The sequence below is a fragment of the Alligator sinensis genome, unplaced genomic scaffold, assembly GCF_000455745.1.
Source record: "Alligator sinensis unplaced genomic scaffold, ASM45574v1 scaffold424_1, whole genome shotgun sequence".
Taxonomy (NCBI): domain Eukaryota; kingdom Metazoa; phylum Chordata; order Crocodylia; family Alligatoridae; genus Alligator; species Alligator sinensis.
In genome coordinates this window covers 1,572,026-1,589,586 of record NW_005842113.1, presented here as the reverse complement: position 1 = coordinate 1,589,586, position 17,561 = coordinate 1,572,026, and the positions used below count along the sequence as shown (strand labels likewise).

Here is a 17,561-nt window from a genome sequence, read left to right as displayed (position 1 = left end):
ATAAAGAGCCTTTTTTTTGAGGGGGCGGGGGGAGGGGGGGGTTACATATGCAAGCACCCACCGGCAAAAAGCAAAGTCGGTGCCTATGATCCTGGATGTATATGCATCTTTTTAAGTTCCACACAAAGATTCAGACCTTTTAAAAGTAAAAGATGAGGGAAAACACATTTAACTATTAATTCTGCTGTCCTTTCTTTAAAAGGCTCTATCATTCTGATACTTTGAAGGAGGGTCTTGACATCTCAAGTGACCTTTGTCTATTGTACAAGGATGTACATCACTTCTGAGTGTTTAACTTTCTCCTTTAAACGTTATATTAAAAGCTTTCTGTATGTATATGACAATGCTTTATACAAGCCAAATATAAATTAAAGAATTCATTATAAAAGCAATTAAAAATATTTACCACAAGAACTGTTTGTTTGCAACTTAAAGGTTTCATTTACATACTTGACAGAGTATTTTAAAAACAGTATTTGTGTATTTATTTCAATGATCAGCTTCTTCACATCACCGTCCCCAAGGATCCATTTAGTTCTGCAATGAATCCCCATGGAGTCATTACCATGAAAGGTGGAAGGTGCAGGTGCAACTACTAAAACAACTCTGCTCCTTTGAGATGAAAACTCTTTTTACTGGCAAGGTTCCCCCTAGAACTGACTTTGCAGTAATTTTAATTTAAAAGAAACTGCATTTTACATCTTTAAAAATAGAAAAATTCTAACAATACAACATGAAATCAAAACACTTCTCAAGTTTCCAAATTCTATTACAGAAGATTTTTCTACAGAAGCCGTTTTAAGAGGCCGGCCTTTGTTTACTTTATCATGATTGCCCTCAGAGGTATCAATTCATTTGGCCCTTGGGGACAGATGAGGGTCTCTGAGCCAATCTGGGAGCCTGACTGGGCTGCCAGAGCCAGTGCTCAGGACTGACTTAAGGGTGCACAGCATGCACCCTGTGCCAGGTCCCTAAATCACATGCAGCACAGGTAAGGTCAATCAGAGACCCATAGGCCAGACCATGGGCTAGATCTGGCCCACAGGTCATATGTTTGACACCCCTGATTTACATTAAGACTTTTTAATCTAAAATCTAACAGCTGAAAAAAATAATATTTTTTACTTTTGTACTTAAAAAAAAAAACTATATTGCCAAGATTCACATGTCAGCAAAATTCCCAGATAGATATTTCATTCCTCACCTGATGACAATGTTGAACGATGCGTTAGTGTTGCAGCTTTAGCTCTCCCACTCCTTTCAAATGATGTAATACAAGCAGAATCAGAAGATTCACCGGAAGAACTGTGAGCACAGTTGCTAGCATTTATTTTATGGCTTACAATACAGGTCTCTCTGCTTGAGGTAGGTTGAGTAGAAGAATCTTCCTGTTCAGATTCAATTTTTGCCTGAGATTTTAATGGTTTCTGCTTCAAATTTCTAGCCAAACAGTGGGAATAAAACAATATACAAATGTAAAAATACAAAAAGATTAAGAACAAGTTAAAACAAAAATCCTATTTTTCACACAGCTGTAATAGCAGCTTTTAGATTTTTGTTATAGCATAGAATCCTCATCAGTTACAACAGTACCACCTATATGAATTAAAACCCTCATACATCAGAGTTCTCCAGACATAGATAATAGGTATAATGGGTAGAAGGCCCAGCAAGGTAGCACCTTAGAGCAAGGTAATTGGCCATGTTACTCTCTACCTAGGTATACGCAACAGACACAGCTCAGTATCAATGTTGTAGCACTGCAATATCTTCTAAGCAGGAAAATCCAAGAGAAAGAACGGCCACGTGTTAAACAAGTAATCCAAGTATCCCTAGAATCCTGACAAGAATTTGCTTGCTCAGAGAAGAAAGCACCTAACTTTAGGATTAAATTGTAATTTGGTTCCTTCAGTGTACAGGCTCTCCCAGAAGACTTTTCTAGATATTTATCCAGGTATCGTCTTGGTAAGGGTTGACATGTACTTGGTCTGATCAAAAGAGGCCCTGCAATTTCCTGACCCATATTACAAGCATTCTTTGCACTCTGCTGAAGTGGGGAATGAGTCCCCATTTATCTCAAGAAACCCTATTCTTGGTTGAGTGCAGGTCTCTGACCTGTGAAGACGACTCTCACAACTCCTCTATAAGTAGGAGGAAACCAGCTGAAATACTGCCTGCCTCTGATGCATGTTTATTTCATGCTGCCACCTGTTCCATTTGATAGAAGAGGGGCAGATTGAAAATAAAAGATAAGGGGTTTTTGTTTGTTTGGGTTTTTTTTTTGGGGGGGGGGGGGGTTGTTTGTTTGTTTTTTTAAAGTCAGAGCACCTGCCACTTGCCAGACAAACTCTAGCAATAAGAGATGAGAACAGCTCACTGTTCATGAGAAATAAGGAAATACAGGTCTTTCTTTACCAATATAATCGATTGCTTCTGCTGCCACAGGAAGTACTGTTGAGTAGCAACAGAAAAGGGAATTCTCAAACAAACAGTTTTGACTTTTACAGACTTCTTCCCCCATCACTACACAAAGTTTGGAAGAATACCAGGAGTAAATCATGTTGCACTATATGAATGCCAAGACATTTTTTGGCATTCTTAGCTAAATCCTACTGTATGCTACCAACCGCATGCTCTGAGAGAGAGAATAACTGGCTTCCTATTATATGCACGTGGTAAATGTATGTTACCCATTACATAACCATACACTTTTTATCAGATTATAAAAGGTGTAATTAAATTTTCAGTTAAATATATTTATTTCAGTTAGCTTAATTTTTTAGTTTTCTGGCTAAACCGCTGCATTTAAAACAACTGGTCAACTTTTTATTCATTCTCACACAGTACAAAAACTATGAAACAAAAGGGAATATTTCTTGTAAGTGTTCACTGATTTGAGACAAATTATGTATTGAAATATTTTCAATATAAGTTAATTTTATTAAATGAGTAATATGTTGAGATCATGCTTTCATCTGCAAAACTGAACATAAACAAGCATGTGATATTTTGATCACCACAGTAAATGCCAAATCCAGGCATTTTCTAGTCTATTTACCTGAACGTTTTGCTAGGATGCTGTACAGGAGCACTATGCAACCGCTTCTTGTATCTCTGGCTTCTTCTTACTCTTTCATTGTGTTTTTGACCAGTTTTGAAATCAGAGATGATTCTTCTAATTTTTTCCTCAAACAGTGCTGACAGTCTCAAAGTCATACTATAAATCTAAAAGACAGTTTTGAATTACAAAATCTCTTAACAGTAACTTGAGCATTCTCTAAAGCATTCAAGAATCTACTGGAAAGAACTTCTATAGGAAGACTGATAGCAACTCGAACATAAGATCATCCTTAACAATTTTGCCTTCCCCCACAGTGATAGTTAAAAAATAAAAAAATCACTGATATACAACCAAACTCAAAATGAAGTCTATGCCACTCTGACCAATATGAAGTTTAGTGTATAAAAAGTTACCTTTGATTTTTTGTTTGGCGTGTAAGATTTTGCATTGCTAAATATCAGTCTTATATCTTTACACAGCTCCATTGGGGTATCATAATTTCCAGCTTCCAGCGTCTCCTTCACTGTACCAAAATCCATTGGAGTGTCTATAATTTCTCTGTAGTCCTAGGGTGAAAAAAAGGAGAGAAAAATGAAAAAGATAATGCTGGAAATTTCTATTTAGGCAGGGTCAAGTCTTCGACTTTGGCCTAAAGACTTTGAATTCCTCAACCCCAGGACAGTATTTAGCATTTCTAGAGTTGAAACTTACGAGTAAGTTCAGCCTCACCCAGATGCACACAAAACTCTGCCTGCATTTAAAAAATAGAAGGCAGGGCATGGTAACACCTTGGAGACTAACTTTAACTAACCAACCTGAGGATTTCTGTACATGTGTGGAGATGCTACTCTGACACACTGTAATTACAGCGTGGAACAGAGTTGATTGAGTCTGTCAGAGCATATGCTTTAGTTCAGGGGTTTTCAAACTTTAAATACATTTTTTCTAATAACTTTTAGCAACTTCTTTAATATCCCGGTGGCCAGACACAGAGCTGGAGGGAAGGGGCAGGGGGAGTGCAGTGGTGCACAGCCGGACATGCAACACAGTCTCTCACCCCATAGTATACAGGTAGTTAGAGTTAGGAATTTAGAAAAGAAGTCACAAAAAGCCTGCTTTTAGAGATGCTGTCTCGATGAAAAAGAGCACACAGTTCATATTTAAGGACAAAAACAGTTTTCTACAGTTCTAGACTGAGACTGCAGAATACAGCTACCAGCTTTCAAGAGCTCAGATGTAGAGAGGGCTTTTGATATGGTATGAATGCTATATTAGTAAAAAGGGAAATGATTAGATAACTAAATACTTATAATTTATGAAGGACCACGTACAGGATATTGATCCAAATCAACAGGTTGTCTAAAAGGCTCAGAATCTTCACATTGGAAAACTAAATTCACTAGTTCCATACACTGTTTCTTCCAACTATTTTCATCATAGTTGACTTTTATATTTTTTCTCCTCTTCAAAGCCCGTCCCTTAAAAGAAAACAGATTATTCTGCCATCTTATGAAAAAACAGCTTATAAAAATAATTTCAGTCATATTTTTAAATACACTTTAAAAATGCATAAACTACAAGGAAATCATTTTAGATCGAAGGAATTCTGCAAAACATGCAACACTATCTACCCCTTTCTATTACTAAGTTAGGCAAATGTTGAACAATTTTCTCCCTTACAATTTCCCTTTGTTACTTGATCCTGTAGGCAAGCCATGATCTTATGTATAGGACAGTGTATGGAAAGATGCTGTTTTCCTGTGAACTGCTTTGCAAGAGCTCACTCTGACCACTGGGTAAAAATCAGTCCTGTTTTCCTCGTTATTTCTTGGTAATTCTAATGGCTTACATTAAGTTATGTATTACGTATGTTGCAATGAACAATACAGGTATCACAAGTCCAGCTTTATTACTTAATTGAAGAATTACACATTGTAGCTGAAGAAGTGTTCAAAAGACTGGTATCCAATTATTTGCAATTAGCATCAAGAAAGTTGAGACATATTACATTACAAAACTTAGTATTGCTCTGCTACTTCATTACTCTTTCTGCTAACTACAGTTCTCATTTTTAACTTTTCTTTTCCTCACAGCACTGTTTTTAATATTAAAAGGTAAGGACAGGCCAACTCACTTTTCTTCTTCTGTATGAAGTCCTTGGAAGACATTTCTTGTCCTATAACACAGACCAGACAACTTTGAAAACCACTCACAAAGTAAAATAGACAGTAAATGCTCAAAAGCAGCAGATGCCATTGAACTGATATTATATTAAAATGTACATACAATACTACTGTAATAGGCATTACAGAAAATTTAACAATTTAACAGGACAAAAGGAAACATGAAAGGAAATAATGCTCCCTTCAATGGGCCCTCAGATTAAGTGATTTAATTAAGATCCTAAATTTATATCATTATCAAGCATTCTTGCCTGCAGCTCCTTTCCCTGAACATGAATGGGAGAATAAGACTGGGTTCCACAATGCTACGCTTCCTAAAATATAGGCTTACACCAAGGCTTCATCAGAGGAACACTTTCATTTTTGGAATATCTTGTAAAATGCTTTTATATAGAAGGGTGCCTTATTATATAACCCAGAGCTCAATATAACTAAGGCCTGATTGAAATTGCAATTTTGCAATTTTCATGACAATCAGGCAACCAAGTGTTTTTCACGAAAAATGCTATTTGCACCAAAATGTCACAGTATGGCTGCTTGCTGGAGAGTTCCCCAGCAAGTGGCCATGTTAATGGCGTTTTGTTGCAATAAGATCGCTGCTGCAGGCTGGGGAAAGCATTCCCCAGGCAGCAGCAAAAGCCTAGCAGTCCAGGAAAGGGGGGAAAAGATTGCAAAAGGGCAAGGAAAGGAGAGAGTTTGAGGATGGGTAGGGGATGGGCTGTTTGCTCCTCCAGGCAGGTAAAGGAGAGGAACAGCCATTCTCCTACCCAGTGTCAAGGCCATCTACCAAGGTAGATCTCAGGTGCCCAACAACCCCAGTGCCCCAGTTTTCCCTCATGGAGGAGCAAAAAGCCCCTTCCCTCCCCATCCCCAAGCTCTTTCTTCCCCGTCCCTTTTGCGACTCTTCCCCCCTCCCCTGGGTTGCTACAATTTTGCTGCTGGCTAGGTAATGCTTTCAGCAAACGGGAACAACCAAGGAGTGCAGTGCACCACAATCTGGGTGCGAAAACAGTGGCCCCTGCCATGATCAGGCCACAATATTAGTGAGCTGGGCTCTCAATTTAAACCAGGCCCTGAACATAACCAATTACAAAAATTGGAAGCTAGAGAGCTTCTAAAATCAGTACCTGGCAAACAAAGAATCTTAGAGCTTTTCAAATTCTGCTAAGACAACTTAAGAGCCATAATTCTGCCAGTGGTAATGTCTGACAAGTGTTTTTCATGGTTTTAAATCTCAGAGTCACTTACGGATTCAATTTAAATATGCCATGGCCCAAGCCCTCAAAACAACACAAGTGCTTTTCAGTATTTTGCTGAAGTTCTTTTTAGAGATCACTGTTTAAAACAGACCATTTGGCAAAAGTAATATGTTACTTATGTCTGAGTCAATATTACTGACATAGGAAGTAGTGCTCCATATGTGCTACTACATATGCCTATTAATACCTCCTAACTTTAAAAATCAATGCATTATTTTCCTCTGTTCTCAGACACCTGAGCTGCATATTTTCACAATGCATAATGTAATCTTGATGCAATAGATCAAATCACGATCAGTTTTCTTGTTTGGCTCAGAGCAAAAGTGTTAATGTAAATATACTAAGCAACTGTTTAACTATACAATTCTAGCCACATTTTTACTACTTGCTTTTACACTATTGTATAAATACAGAGCAACTACACCATTTTTTTTTTGCAAAAGAAAAAACTATACCCCCAAATTCAAAACAATTCAACTTGTGTAATGAATAAATTAGTAAAGCGACCAAAACGCTGGCTTGCATCCATAGATGCTTCTCAAGCAAATCCCGGGACGTCATTCTCCCCTTGTACTCAACCTTGGTGAGGCTGCAGATGGAGTACTGCGTCCAGTTTTGGGCCCCACAATTCAAAAAGGATGTGGAGAAGCTTGAGAGAGTCCAGAGAAGAGCCACGCGCATGATCAGAGGTCAGGAAAACAGACCTTATGACAACAGGGTGAGATCTATGGGGCTCTTTAGCCTGGAAAAGCACAGGCTATGGGGTGATCTGATGGCCACCTATAAGTTTATCAGGGGTGACCACCAGTATCTGAGGGAATGTTTGTTCACCAGAGCGCCCCAAGGGATGACAAGGTCGAATGGTTACAAACTACTGCAAAACCGATTCAGGCTGGACAGAAGGATGAATTTCTTTACTGTCCGAGCCCCCAAGGTCTGGAACAGCCTGCCATCGGAAGTGGTTCAAGCACCTACACTGAACACCTTCAAGAGTAATTGGACACTTATCTTGCTGGGATCCTATGACCCCAGCTAACTTCCTGCCCTTTGGGCAGGGGGCTGGACTCGATGATCTTCCGAGGTCCCTTCCAGCCCTAATGTCTATGAAATCTATGAAATTATTATGGGCATAAGTAGGGTATTTTAAATAATACTACACACACCATGACAGAAGGAAGTATACACCAAATAATGTCGTGATTACTGGCAAAATGTATATTCAACATGAAAAGTGTGTGTGTAAATTTAACACACAGTAAATGAAAAACTAATATTTGATTTCATCCCACCACACCACATCTTAACTTCCTCAAATTGTACGTCAGTTTGAATGAGTGGTCAGACTATTATCTAAATTATATTCAGATACATGGCTACATACAAGTATAGTATGTCTATGCGCTGTTCAATTACAGAAGATTAAAGGAGTACTTTAAATTTTAAAACCATTCTTACCATTAACAATAAATAGTTAACTATACTCCCCGTCACTGTTAAAAAGCTTTTTTTCAACCATTTATTTAAAAAAATAAAAATCAACAACATAAGTTTGTTACCAGATCATCATCAAGACAGTCTTGTTCATCTTCTGTTACACTATGAAGTTCAAAAATATCTGTACAATCCTCATCACTGTAAAACAAGAAGAATGTGAAAAAATGCAGCTGACACTTACTAGACTTTGATCTGGATGAACTAGCACAGCTTAATGTTGGTTTCTTCAGAATGTGAAGAACAGCACTATATCCCAATTGGACCAGTTCAGACATGTCGCTGAAATAGGGAAATTCTACGTATGTGCTCGATGGCAAAGAAATAAACTACCTCTAAATGGCTAATAAATTATATTCAGGGTGAAGATAGGGTGGAACAAAAAACAGACAGTAGATCAGACCATTTTGGGGAATAGAGACTTTTCCACAACTTGAGCATCAGTAAATGGTGATTAGATAGGAGTGCTAAACATGTCCTCTAACTTTTAAAAAAGCCTTAATGTGTTAAAGTTCCTCAGCAGTTCAGAAAGTGGTTCAGATTTAGAAGAGTTTTTAAAGACTTTCATCTATTCTTCACTGCAAACTAAAGAGCAAGATTTAAATTAAAATGATATTCAAGTACAATATCTTCCTTAGGTAATAACATATGTGTTGAGCTACTATTTAGACTAAAATACTGCTTACTTGATGAACTTTAAGAGCTGTGTAGTGATCTTCTTAGCAGCTCTAGTAATAGCACTTCCAGGTTCATTGAAGGTCCTGGCATTACTTTCAATATACCTCACTTCCCAAACCAATGCAGAGATTCTCCTTTAAAGTATAAAACACAGTAAACTTTTAATGTTAAAATGAAGGGATGAAATAAATAACAGAAAGTAAATTGCTGCTTGTTACAACTCACTCACTGAAACTCCCAATTTAAGCAGATGAAACCCCTGTTAAAATTACCCAATTAAAATTAAACTCACAAGAAAGCAGAAGATATTCTAAATTAAACCAAGTGACCAGTAGTTCCTTGTACTTGCTCTTATTTTTGGTTTTGATAATACATATAATTGAACATATTCTTGGCAGAACTGCATGTTTTCCTCAATCATCTATCTGCCACTCTTAAATACTATAATAACAGTCTTTCACATTTGAACCATTTTATAAACACATAAGCAATCTCAATTAATGAGTTAATTAATAAAATGCAAATTCAGATAAAATTACATTAAAATTAAATCATAACTTGCATAAAAATATATTTGTTGACTCCAGCCTCCTATGGGTTAGTCATCAAATCACTTCTAGAGAAAATACCCACAACATCCGGGGGGGTTTCCCCCCTCTATATGTAAACATGAGATAAATCAGCATAGGCTTCTGACACCACAAGATTTGAAAATCTAACGTACTAAGTTCATCTGATGAAGTACATTCAGGTTCACAAAAGCTTATGCTACATCTCTGATGATTTAGTTAAGTCTACGAAGTGCAAATCTACCTAGCAGTCTGCCTTAAATCATGTATTTCAGGGCTCAGATTCTAGCCCAGAGGCCATATCTATACTGTGAAGCCATGTGTTCTAGCCTGCAGGGATCCTGATGGGTCCAAAAACCTGGCAGTGGGGGAACAATGGCAGCTAATTGCTGCTCACCTGCTGTCAAATTTCTGAACCCAGGCAGATAGCCCTGAAGGTTGGATAGTGCAGCCCTATGCACTACTACACTGAGCACGTGGGGCCAACTAATGTGACACATGACCAATCAGGGCCAAGTAGAGGTGGTGCAGGGCAAGCAGAGGCAGTACAGGGCCATCCAGCCTGCATATTGGCCAATCACTTAGCTGGCCTACGGGGCCAAAAGATTGAGACCCCTGATTTATTTCATTCTTCACACAGGGACATACCCTGGATACAAACAGGCATTCGTTTCTAGTGCTGCATATTTCTGAGAAATTTCTGCGGCTAGTAACCTTTCCAAGAGAGGGAACAGTGCAGCTAGCAACCTGCTCCTCATGCCTCCCCACAGTTAGGAGTAATCCCTGTCTGGAAAAGGCATGGGGAGCAGTGGTTATGCCACTCTTCATATTTCTGGGCTGGCGGGGAGAGGAGGAGGGCAGAGGGAACAGATGCCCCATGCTTCCCGAGACAGGGAGCAGGCAATGAGCAGCTGCTCCTCTGCTCTGCTCCCACAGACAAGTCAAGTCAAGTAGCAATCAGTGTACAGGCCCTCATTTCTGCAAGACAATCTCTTTCAGGGGAGATCTAGATGTCAACCTGGAAGATCTTTTTTTTCCAGAGGTGACATTTTCTCTGGGAGGAACTGAATGCTCACTTATATGCTCCTAGTTTTTACCAGTACAGCAGTGATTCTTTTGATAGAAATGCAACATGTGTGTGTATAAACCACATCTAAATCTGGAGCCCAACAAGATCATTAAAATGAACCACAGTGTAGCAATGGCTTCCATTGTTTATCATTTTGCTCCACAGACAGATAGATTTCTAAACCAAAAGAATGATTTACTAATCTCAAGCAAAGGAAGGATTAATAAAAATCTCACTGCCTGCTTATCTGCTTACATGCTGGAATCTTTAAATTTATTTCTAGTTTAATATTTCTCCAACGTTCAAAACTAGTGGCAGTCAACATCTTCCAATCCACTTGTCTACAGGAGACTATTAAAATCATTTAACCATCCAAGTAAAAATGCATTTGGGGAAAAAAGCTCAACTGTTTTTCTTAAATGCCACCTGCTTTTTAGAAAAGCACTAATAATATGCATCAATGCCTTAAAATTCATGCTCACAGTTCATTTACACTCACTGGCACATTGCCATTCACAGTGTCTATAAATAGAAAATTTTCCCAACTGGAGCCTTTTCCAAAAAGGCTAGATTTTAGTAACATTATATAAACTTAATAAAAATTATGTTCTCCCTCCTTTTTATTGCTAATTTACACTAACCTGTAAAACCGGTTGATTAGTCTTGTCCGAATAGTGTTAAGGTCCGTTGGATAAGCTATCACCGTACAATACTTAGGATATGTACAAAGGTCAACTGGACCAGCAAATGGTGCTGAAATGTCTGTCAGGAAATAATATTTCAGTTAGCTTAGTTGGGTTAACTGAAGGCCTATAGAAGCATGGATCTTCAATACAAAACATTTAATCACTATCACTGTAATTTTGACAACTATGTATTGACATATTAAGCCTATTTCAGATTACAGAAGTTATGCATGTAACTACAGTACTTTGCCCGAAATAGATTTAAAAGAATTGTCATTTAATCTCAGACTGCTTACTGCTTCACTTCTATGAGAAAATGACTCATTTTCTGTGTTCTCACCAAGTGTCAGAAGCTGATCAATACCACTGATTATCCGTTCAGATGCTTCATCCCGAGATTTCTTTCCCCATTCACCTTCTTGAGGTTTGTACAGTAGCTTCTCCATTTCTCCAGAAGTTACAGAAACACTAGCCCCTAATTCTTCAGGTTGGTCAACTAAAATTTAAAAGGGAAATTGGGATCGGGGTAGGGAGGAAAAGGGAAAGAAGAATAAAAATACTTTAATAAATTATGTGCTTTCTAAATTTCTAATACTGTAAAATGTTGCCTTGTACCAGCAGAAGAGAGTTTGATGCCAGGGTTGTTCAGAAGCAAGCTGCTTTGCTGAGTTTTTAGAGTGTCCTACCCTTTCAGAGACCTGAGGAAGAATGTCTTGCATCTGAAAGCTTGTCCAACTTTATCCCAACTACATAGTTGGGCTGGTAAGATATCACCCTAAGAAATCCTTGTACCCCTCACAATTTCAGGTCCATCGTAGCTACAACACCACTCTTACACTACCTATCCTCTCATGTAAGAACTAAGATGGTATTGTAGCTTCTTTTACTTCCTCCCTTCAACTTACTTCTCCTCAAAAGCAGCTTTAATGTAAAAATCTGGTGATTTCTACCTATCAATTGTATCCTTACATTAAAAAAAAAGGTCTAGGATGTAAATACTACATAGACAGGCAATGCAGTAACACGTATCATGCAAGAACCTAGAAAGATATAGTTAAGAAAATAAATGCCAGCATTAACATCTGCAGAAAGATTTGGGCAACTGAATTAATATTTTGAATGAATTTTCACCTACCATTATCAGAAATCGGTTCCATGTCCCACGGACTAAGCTTTTCAATTTCGCCATTGTCCCATCTGTTTGATTAATAAATTAAGTTTTAAAAAATTAGAATTATGAATGTTGAAATGTTTCCCTTCTAACAAATTTAAGGGGTTTACCCGTCAAAGCTGATTTTAGGCATTAATAAAATTTGTTGTACAAATATATACATGTATGAAGAGGAGCCGAAGGCATGACCTGAAATTCAAAGCTACAGCAAACAAGGTTTGCTTTTTTAATAGCTTTAAATTATAATAGCCTTCCTAGCCTTGGTAACAGTACACGAACCACCTACAAAATCTTTGGAAATAAGAAAAAAAAAGACAGATGTCTTTTCCATTCTCCAAGTTTAACAACATGTAAAACAAGAGTAAGCTAAAAACCCATTTGTGGATATGAAGCACGTGTCAAAGAGCAAGGTACAAGGCAATAAATAGTACACGAGAAATACAACGTGCATATTCTTACTAGACTGAATGGCACTAAGGGGAAAGACTGTTTTTGGAAAACAGGATCCACTGACCATTTTGGAAGATGACAGATGATGAAATGGGCTATTTGACAGATTACAATGACAGTTGTGGTGACAGGGTGAAGCATATCATGACAAACAAACAGGAAAAGGAAAAATAAAATGAAACAACTGAGAGGCAGATAAGAAGGAAGCAATAGCAAAGATGAAGCTGTGGCAGTCTGAGAGTGTAATATTTAAATGAATGCCTAAACATAGTAAATGACATTTATACAAATCCTTGTAGATTTTTGCAAGCTTTTATCAGTAGTGAAATAGCTAATAAACCTGACTTAAATTAGCTAAAGCACCAAGTGGTGGTAAAGCTTATGCTAGATGAAAACGACAACTTACACCTCTCAGAATGATTTTGAACTGTTTATAGACTTTGGAAAATATCACTGTTTTGTCTGCATGCTGTTTGCTATTCAAAATCATGGCAATTTTACAACTAGACAGGGCATGTCTACACCAAGCATTTGTGCCAATTTTATGCCTGTGGTTTAAGAAACCACCAATGCAGATGTTAGTTGCACCACTGTTTTGATGGTGAAGACAAGGAAGACCGTGACCCAGTTTGTTTCAGTGTATGTGCTTTATATCTGAATTACACCAATTCATTTATATTGGTTTTTAAAACAACGTATTTAAATTGCTCATAAAACTGACTTTTTTAGTACAGCCCTTATAGTGAAAGCTAGAGCACCATCTAACTCATACAACTTTCACCTGCTTTAATATCAAGGTGACAGATATGGAGCTGCTCTATGATAATTTATGAATACTGTATGATGGCCCGGTTACTGGGATGGTGTTTAGTGTATGAATATATTGATTTACCTCAATAGGGGTCTGTCTGGATACAGGTAAAGAATGGCTCAAGGTAGACACCTATCAGCAAGCAATTAAGAGGTGTTAAGAAGTAATGTCCAAACTATTAGCTCTCATGACTGTCTCTGGTCAGCCTAGGAAACTGGTTTAACCAGGAATGACTGAGACCCTGCAAACACAGGAGAACAGATTTTAAAAGAAACACTCTCTCAAGGGGAAATAACTAAACTCTGATACAAGAGCCTTCTGATACAAGAGCCTCCTGCGTTTTTTGAATAAGTTAGACCTGCTTAAGTTCTCCAGTCTGGGATGGCAAAACTTTAAAACAATCTCCTAGCAAGTATGTTTTTCCTGAAGTCCTTCCTTTCTGAAGCTAAATAAACAACGTTTGTACTTTAATAAGAGAGTGGCCAGACTCCAGGAAGAAAGATCAATAAGTGCCGAAACTCAATCGACCCTGCAACATAACACATACAGGAGTACGGTAACTCAGGTCCTGGGCTAAGAACTATAAATTTCCATCCTGGGACAGGTAAGTGCATGATACCTAATACTAGAAAAGGGTTAATTCACTCAGAGACCATAAAAACTGAATTGCAGTTAAAATTTAGTTAAAAATGGATGCAAAGCTAAGCCGGTATAAAACAGGTGTAAAATGGATTTTTTAAGTGTCCATACATAGGGGTTTGTGCCAATTTAAATAGATTTTTTTTAAAGTGTTTCATTAAAGCTGTAGAAAGACTCTTGTGTAGACAAGACCAAAGTTTCCGGAATACATGGTCACTTCTAAAGAAGGACTACTGATTGGCCAAATCTGCATGAAAAGGACACTGGTGGTCTACATTTATACACATCATTTACATTAGTGAATTTCTCGATTGCTATTAGCCCCTGCAAATGGGTGCCAGTTCAGAGCAGGGGAATGGGGGCGCACACTGAAGGAAAACAGATTTGCCAGTGCCCATTAAGAAGTGTAGGTGACTACAGTTCTATGGAGCCCATGAATACTTGTGAACCTTGCATCACATGCTGACATTGTTTACAGGTTGAAGTGTACCCATCTGTCAAATTATGTTGCAGGGTCTCACTAATATTTGAGAGCTAAGTATCACTAGCAGCAATTAATTTGCCATTTAGTCACAAAACAAGAAGAGTAGTTTGTGAACAGAGCTAGGGACAAAATCACTGCATGTCTCTTCAGTCTGACATATTAACCATGCCTTAAGCAGCATATTCTTTGCTGACAGCAGGAACGGCAGCTGCAACAGAAGAGGAGTTGAGACAAATTTAGAGGAGCTTCAGTAGCATGCGAATAGTAAAATAAATAAATAGAACAGCAATGCTGACAGAGCAGGACATTCCTGGGATTGTTAGAAGTACAGATTTTTCAAGAGTTGACAAATGGTTTTTATATGCAGCACATGGGTTTGCCTAGCTAGCTAGACTGAATGAAGCTGAATAAATCATAAGTGCCCTGAGCCTTTGCCTGTAATAAGCTGGCACATATATTAAAGATTTAACATGGCTGCAGCATGCAGGGCAGAGGAATGTGGGAAATGAAGGCTGACAGCTGTACACTCTTCTCATACGCTGCAAATGTCACTATGAAGGGGCCAAAAATAAACCAAACCCCCCCACCCATACACGCTTGTTTCCCAAGAACTAAAACTGTTACAATGATAAAAGAACTTGAGCAACCAGCATAGATACCTGTTTTGCAACTTAAATTATAAAGAAAGATTAAAATTAAACACTGAGATGTGTTGTAGTTATAACACTATTTATTTTCATACCTTGCACTTGATGAGTACATATGAATTTAAAATGTCTGAGCATGTCATTCATATTCTGAATTGCTCTGAGTCATCACCACATAGTAAACCAGTCAAATTTAAAACAGAACTAACACAAAAATAGAACAATTCAGTACATCTTGATACAAATCTACAGATACTGAAAATGCTCATCTCTTTGTTTAGTTTGCACTACTGGAAGGTTTTTGTTTAAATAAAAGTATCTTAATTGACTGCTCTATATACAAAAGATTCAGTAACCTAGTAATCTATGAGAATTATTATAGAAAGCACACATTTCTCTTCTATGAATATGAACTATAATTTCTTTTTAGCACAGTACTATTCATGAAAAGTGTACTGTATTATTAATTTCAAATGTAATGCACTCAGTCCTTGAAACCGAAAACAAAAAAAACGTCAACTATAACAATCTTCAAATAAATTATATATTCTTATATGTACAGACTATCTATATAAGTACAATCAGTACCTCGGAAATAAAAATGTTAAAAAGCCTCTGTACTTACTTAACACTGTAACACTGGAAGTGACTATCTGGATACTGTGGCTGGTAAGGCTCTTGCCCCAACACAGTTCCAAACCACCATGCATCATCAATAATGGATCGGAATCTATCAGCTACAAGAGAATAAACCAGTTTCTCATTTAGATGCATTTTGTACAAGAGTAAAACACGTAAAACTTTATACTAACTAAAGGTTATGAGGATGGAATTGGGGAGGGAAGGAGGCGAGACTGATGATGATTGTATTTACTCAAATGTAAGATAAGGTTTCCTCTCCCAATCAGCATGGGAAAAAAAACCCTTGCCTTTTATTTGCAGGAGGGGGCACCTGACCCCTCCCTCCCCCAGGCACTGCATTCCTTCCTGTAGCAATGGGGGTAGGGCAAAGGGGATTCAAAACCACCCTCCAAAACTTTGATTTTATACCTGGAACATTACAAATTTATAAATTTTTCTATATGTTTCAAATCTAATTATTGGAGAGCCATCTTGTATTCAATTAAATACTGTAACATTTTGGTTTATAGTTATAAGTATTTACTTTAAAAAGTGACATTAGATAAAAGCACAAGCTACTATACAAAGTACCATAAATATATCACTGCAAGCTATAAAATCCAAACATACTAGCTTGAATTGTAATGAAGCAACCGCGTGAAGAAAACACAACATTTAATGCTATGCCTTGATTCTGTTACACCAAGGTCTCTAGGGAGCAATTCATACAGTTTTAGTTCGGGTTGCTTTTGGAAGGACCAACCCGAACACTTACTGTTCAAATATGTCTAGGGCAGTGGTCACCAACCGGTTCATCTCAGAGCCTCCTCGAGTCAATCTGAGGCTGGCAGGGGCTGAACCCATGTGTGCATGAACAGGTGCGCTCCACCTCCAGCCCAGCATGTCAGTCCGTGGGGGAGGGAAGGGGCAGGGGTCAGATCGAGGCCCCTGCGGTGACGGACAGAGTGCCGCAGAGGCAGGAGCAGGGGTAAGGCAAGTGGGAGGATTGAGCCTGGGCGGCTCATCCAGGGGCACAGTAGGGGGCTCCCGCCACTGTGCACACTCCGGTGGAGGCCCCAGGGGCACACGTCCCGTCATCTGTGCATGTCAGAGACAGCTGCCATTGTGGGCTGGGCTTTGAGCCCTGAGCCTTGCTGCAACCCACCCGGGAGCGGCCAGATGCCACATGTCCAGCCACTGGGTGGGCAGGAGATGAGGCTCAGCACAGCAGCGGGACGGACGTGGCATGGGGCTGCTCCCAGGCCAGGTGCAGTGGGGTTTGGGGTCCAAAGCCTAACCCACAATGACAGCTGTGAGGGAGAGTGAGGAGCTGGAGCACGTGCCCCCAGATCTGCACACTGGCTGGGCTACGCTTGGACCAGGCAGCAGCTGTGCTGGGAGCAGGTCTACAGGGGGGCTGCAGGCACCTGAAAATTCATGGTAGCCCCCACATAAGCCCCCCCTCCCAGTGATGCCACCACCCAGCCTGAACACAGCACAGCCCTGCTCCCCACTGTGCACTGCCTTTCCCTTCTTCCCCAGGATCTGCACAGGGGGGAGGGCGGGCTGGGGCTAGAAGACAGAGCCACACTCTTCACAGCTGGAAATTGGGTTGCGCTGCGCTCAGGCCGGGCGGTAGAGCTGGGAGGGGAGGCTATGGTGAATTTTGGTGATACTTCCTCCCCTCCCCACAAACTTATCCATTGGGGGGGGGGGGGGGGGGGGGGGGGGGGGGGGGGCAG

At 39.1% G+C, this 17,561-nt stretch overlaps 1 protein-coding gene across 1 annotated transcript in view; it reads right to left on the bottom strand.

Moving 5' to 3' along the window:
* The window catches only part of BRWD1 (bromodomain and WD repeat domain containing 1), a 99,756-nt gene that overhangs the window by 25,833 nt on the left and 56,362 nt on the right, over positions 1 to 17,561 (bottom strand). The window contains exons 26-36 of the mRNA XM_006024684.3: positions 15,824 to 15,935; positions 12,132 to 12,193; positions 11,337 to 11,492; positions 10,952 to 11,072; positions 8,681 to 8,806; positions 8,060 to 8,135; positions 5,196 to 5,237; positions 4,393 to 4,539; positions 3,475 to 3,627; positions 3,059 to 3,225; positions 1,205 to 1,440 (exon numbers count right to left, since the gene is read on the bottom strand). Of these exons, the coding sequence (XP_006024746.1) occupies positions 1,205 to 1,440; positions 3,059 to 3,225; positions 3,475 to 3,627; positions 4,393 to 4,539; positions 5,196 to 5,237; positions 8,060 to 8,135; positions 8,681 to 8,806; positions 10,952 to 11,072; positions 11,337 to 11,492; positions 12,132 to 12,193; positions 15,824 to 15,935 (1,398 nt within the window). The remainder of the gene's footprint in view (positions 1 to 1,204; positions 1,441 to 3,058; positions 3,226 to 3,474; positions 3,628 to 4,392; positions 4,540 to 5,195; positions 5,238 to 8,059; positions 8,136 to 8,680; positions 8,807 to 10,951; positions 11,073 to 11,336; positions 11,493 to 12,131; positions 12,194 to 15,823; positions 15,936 to 17,561) is intronic.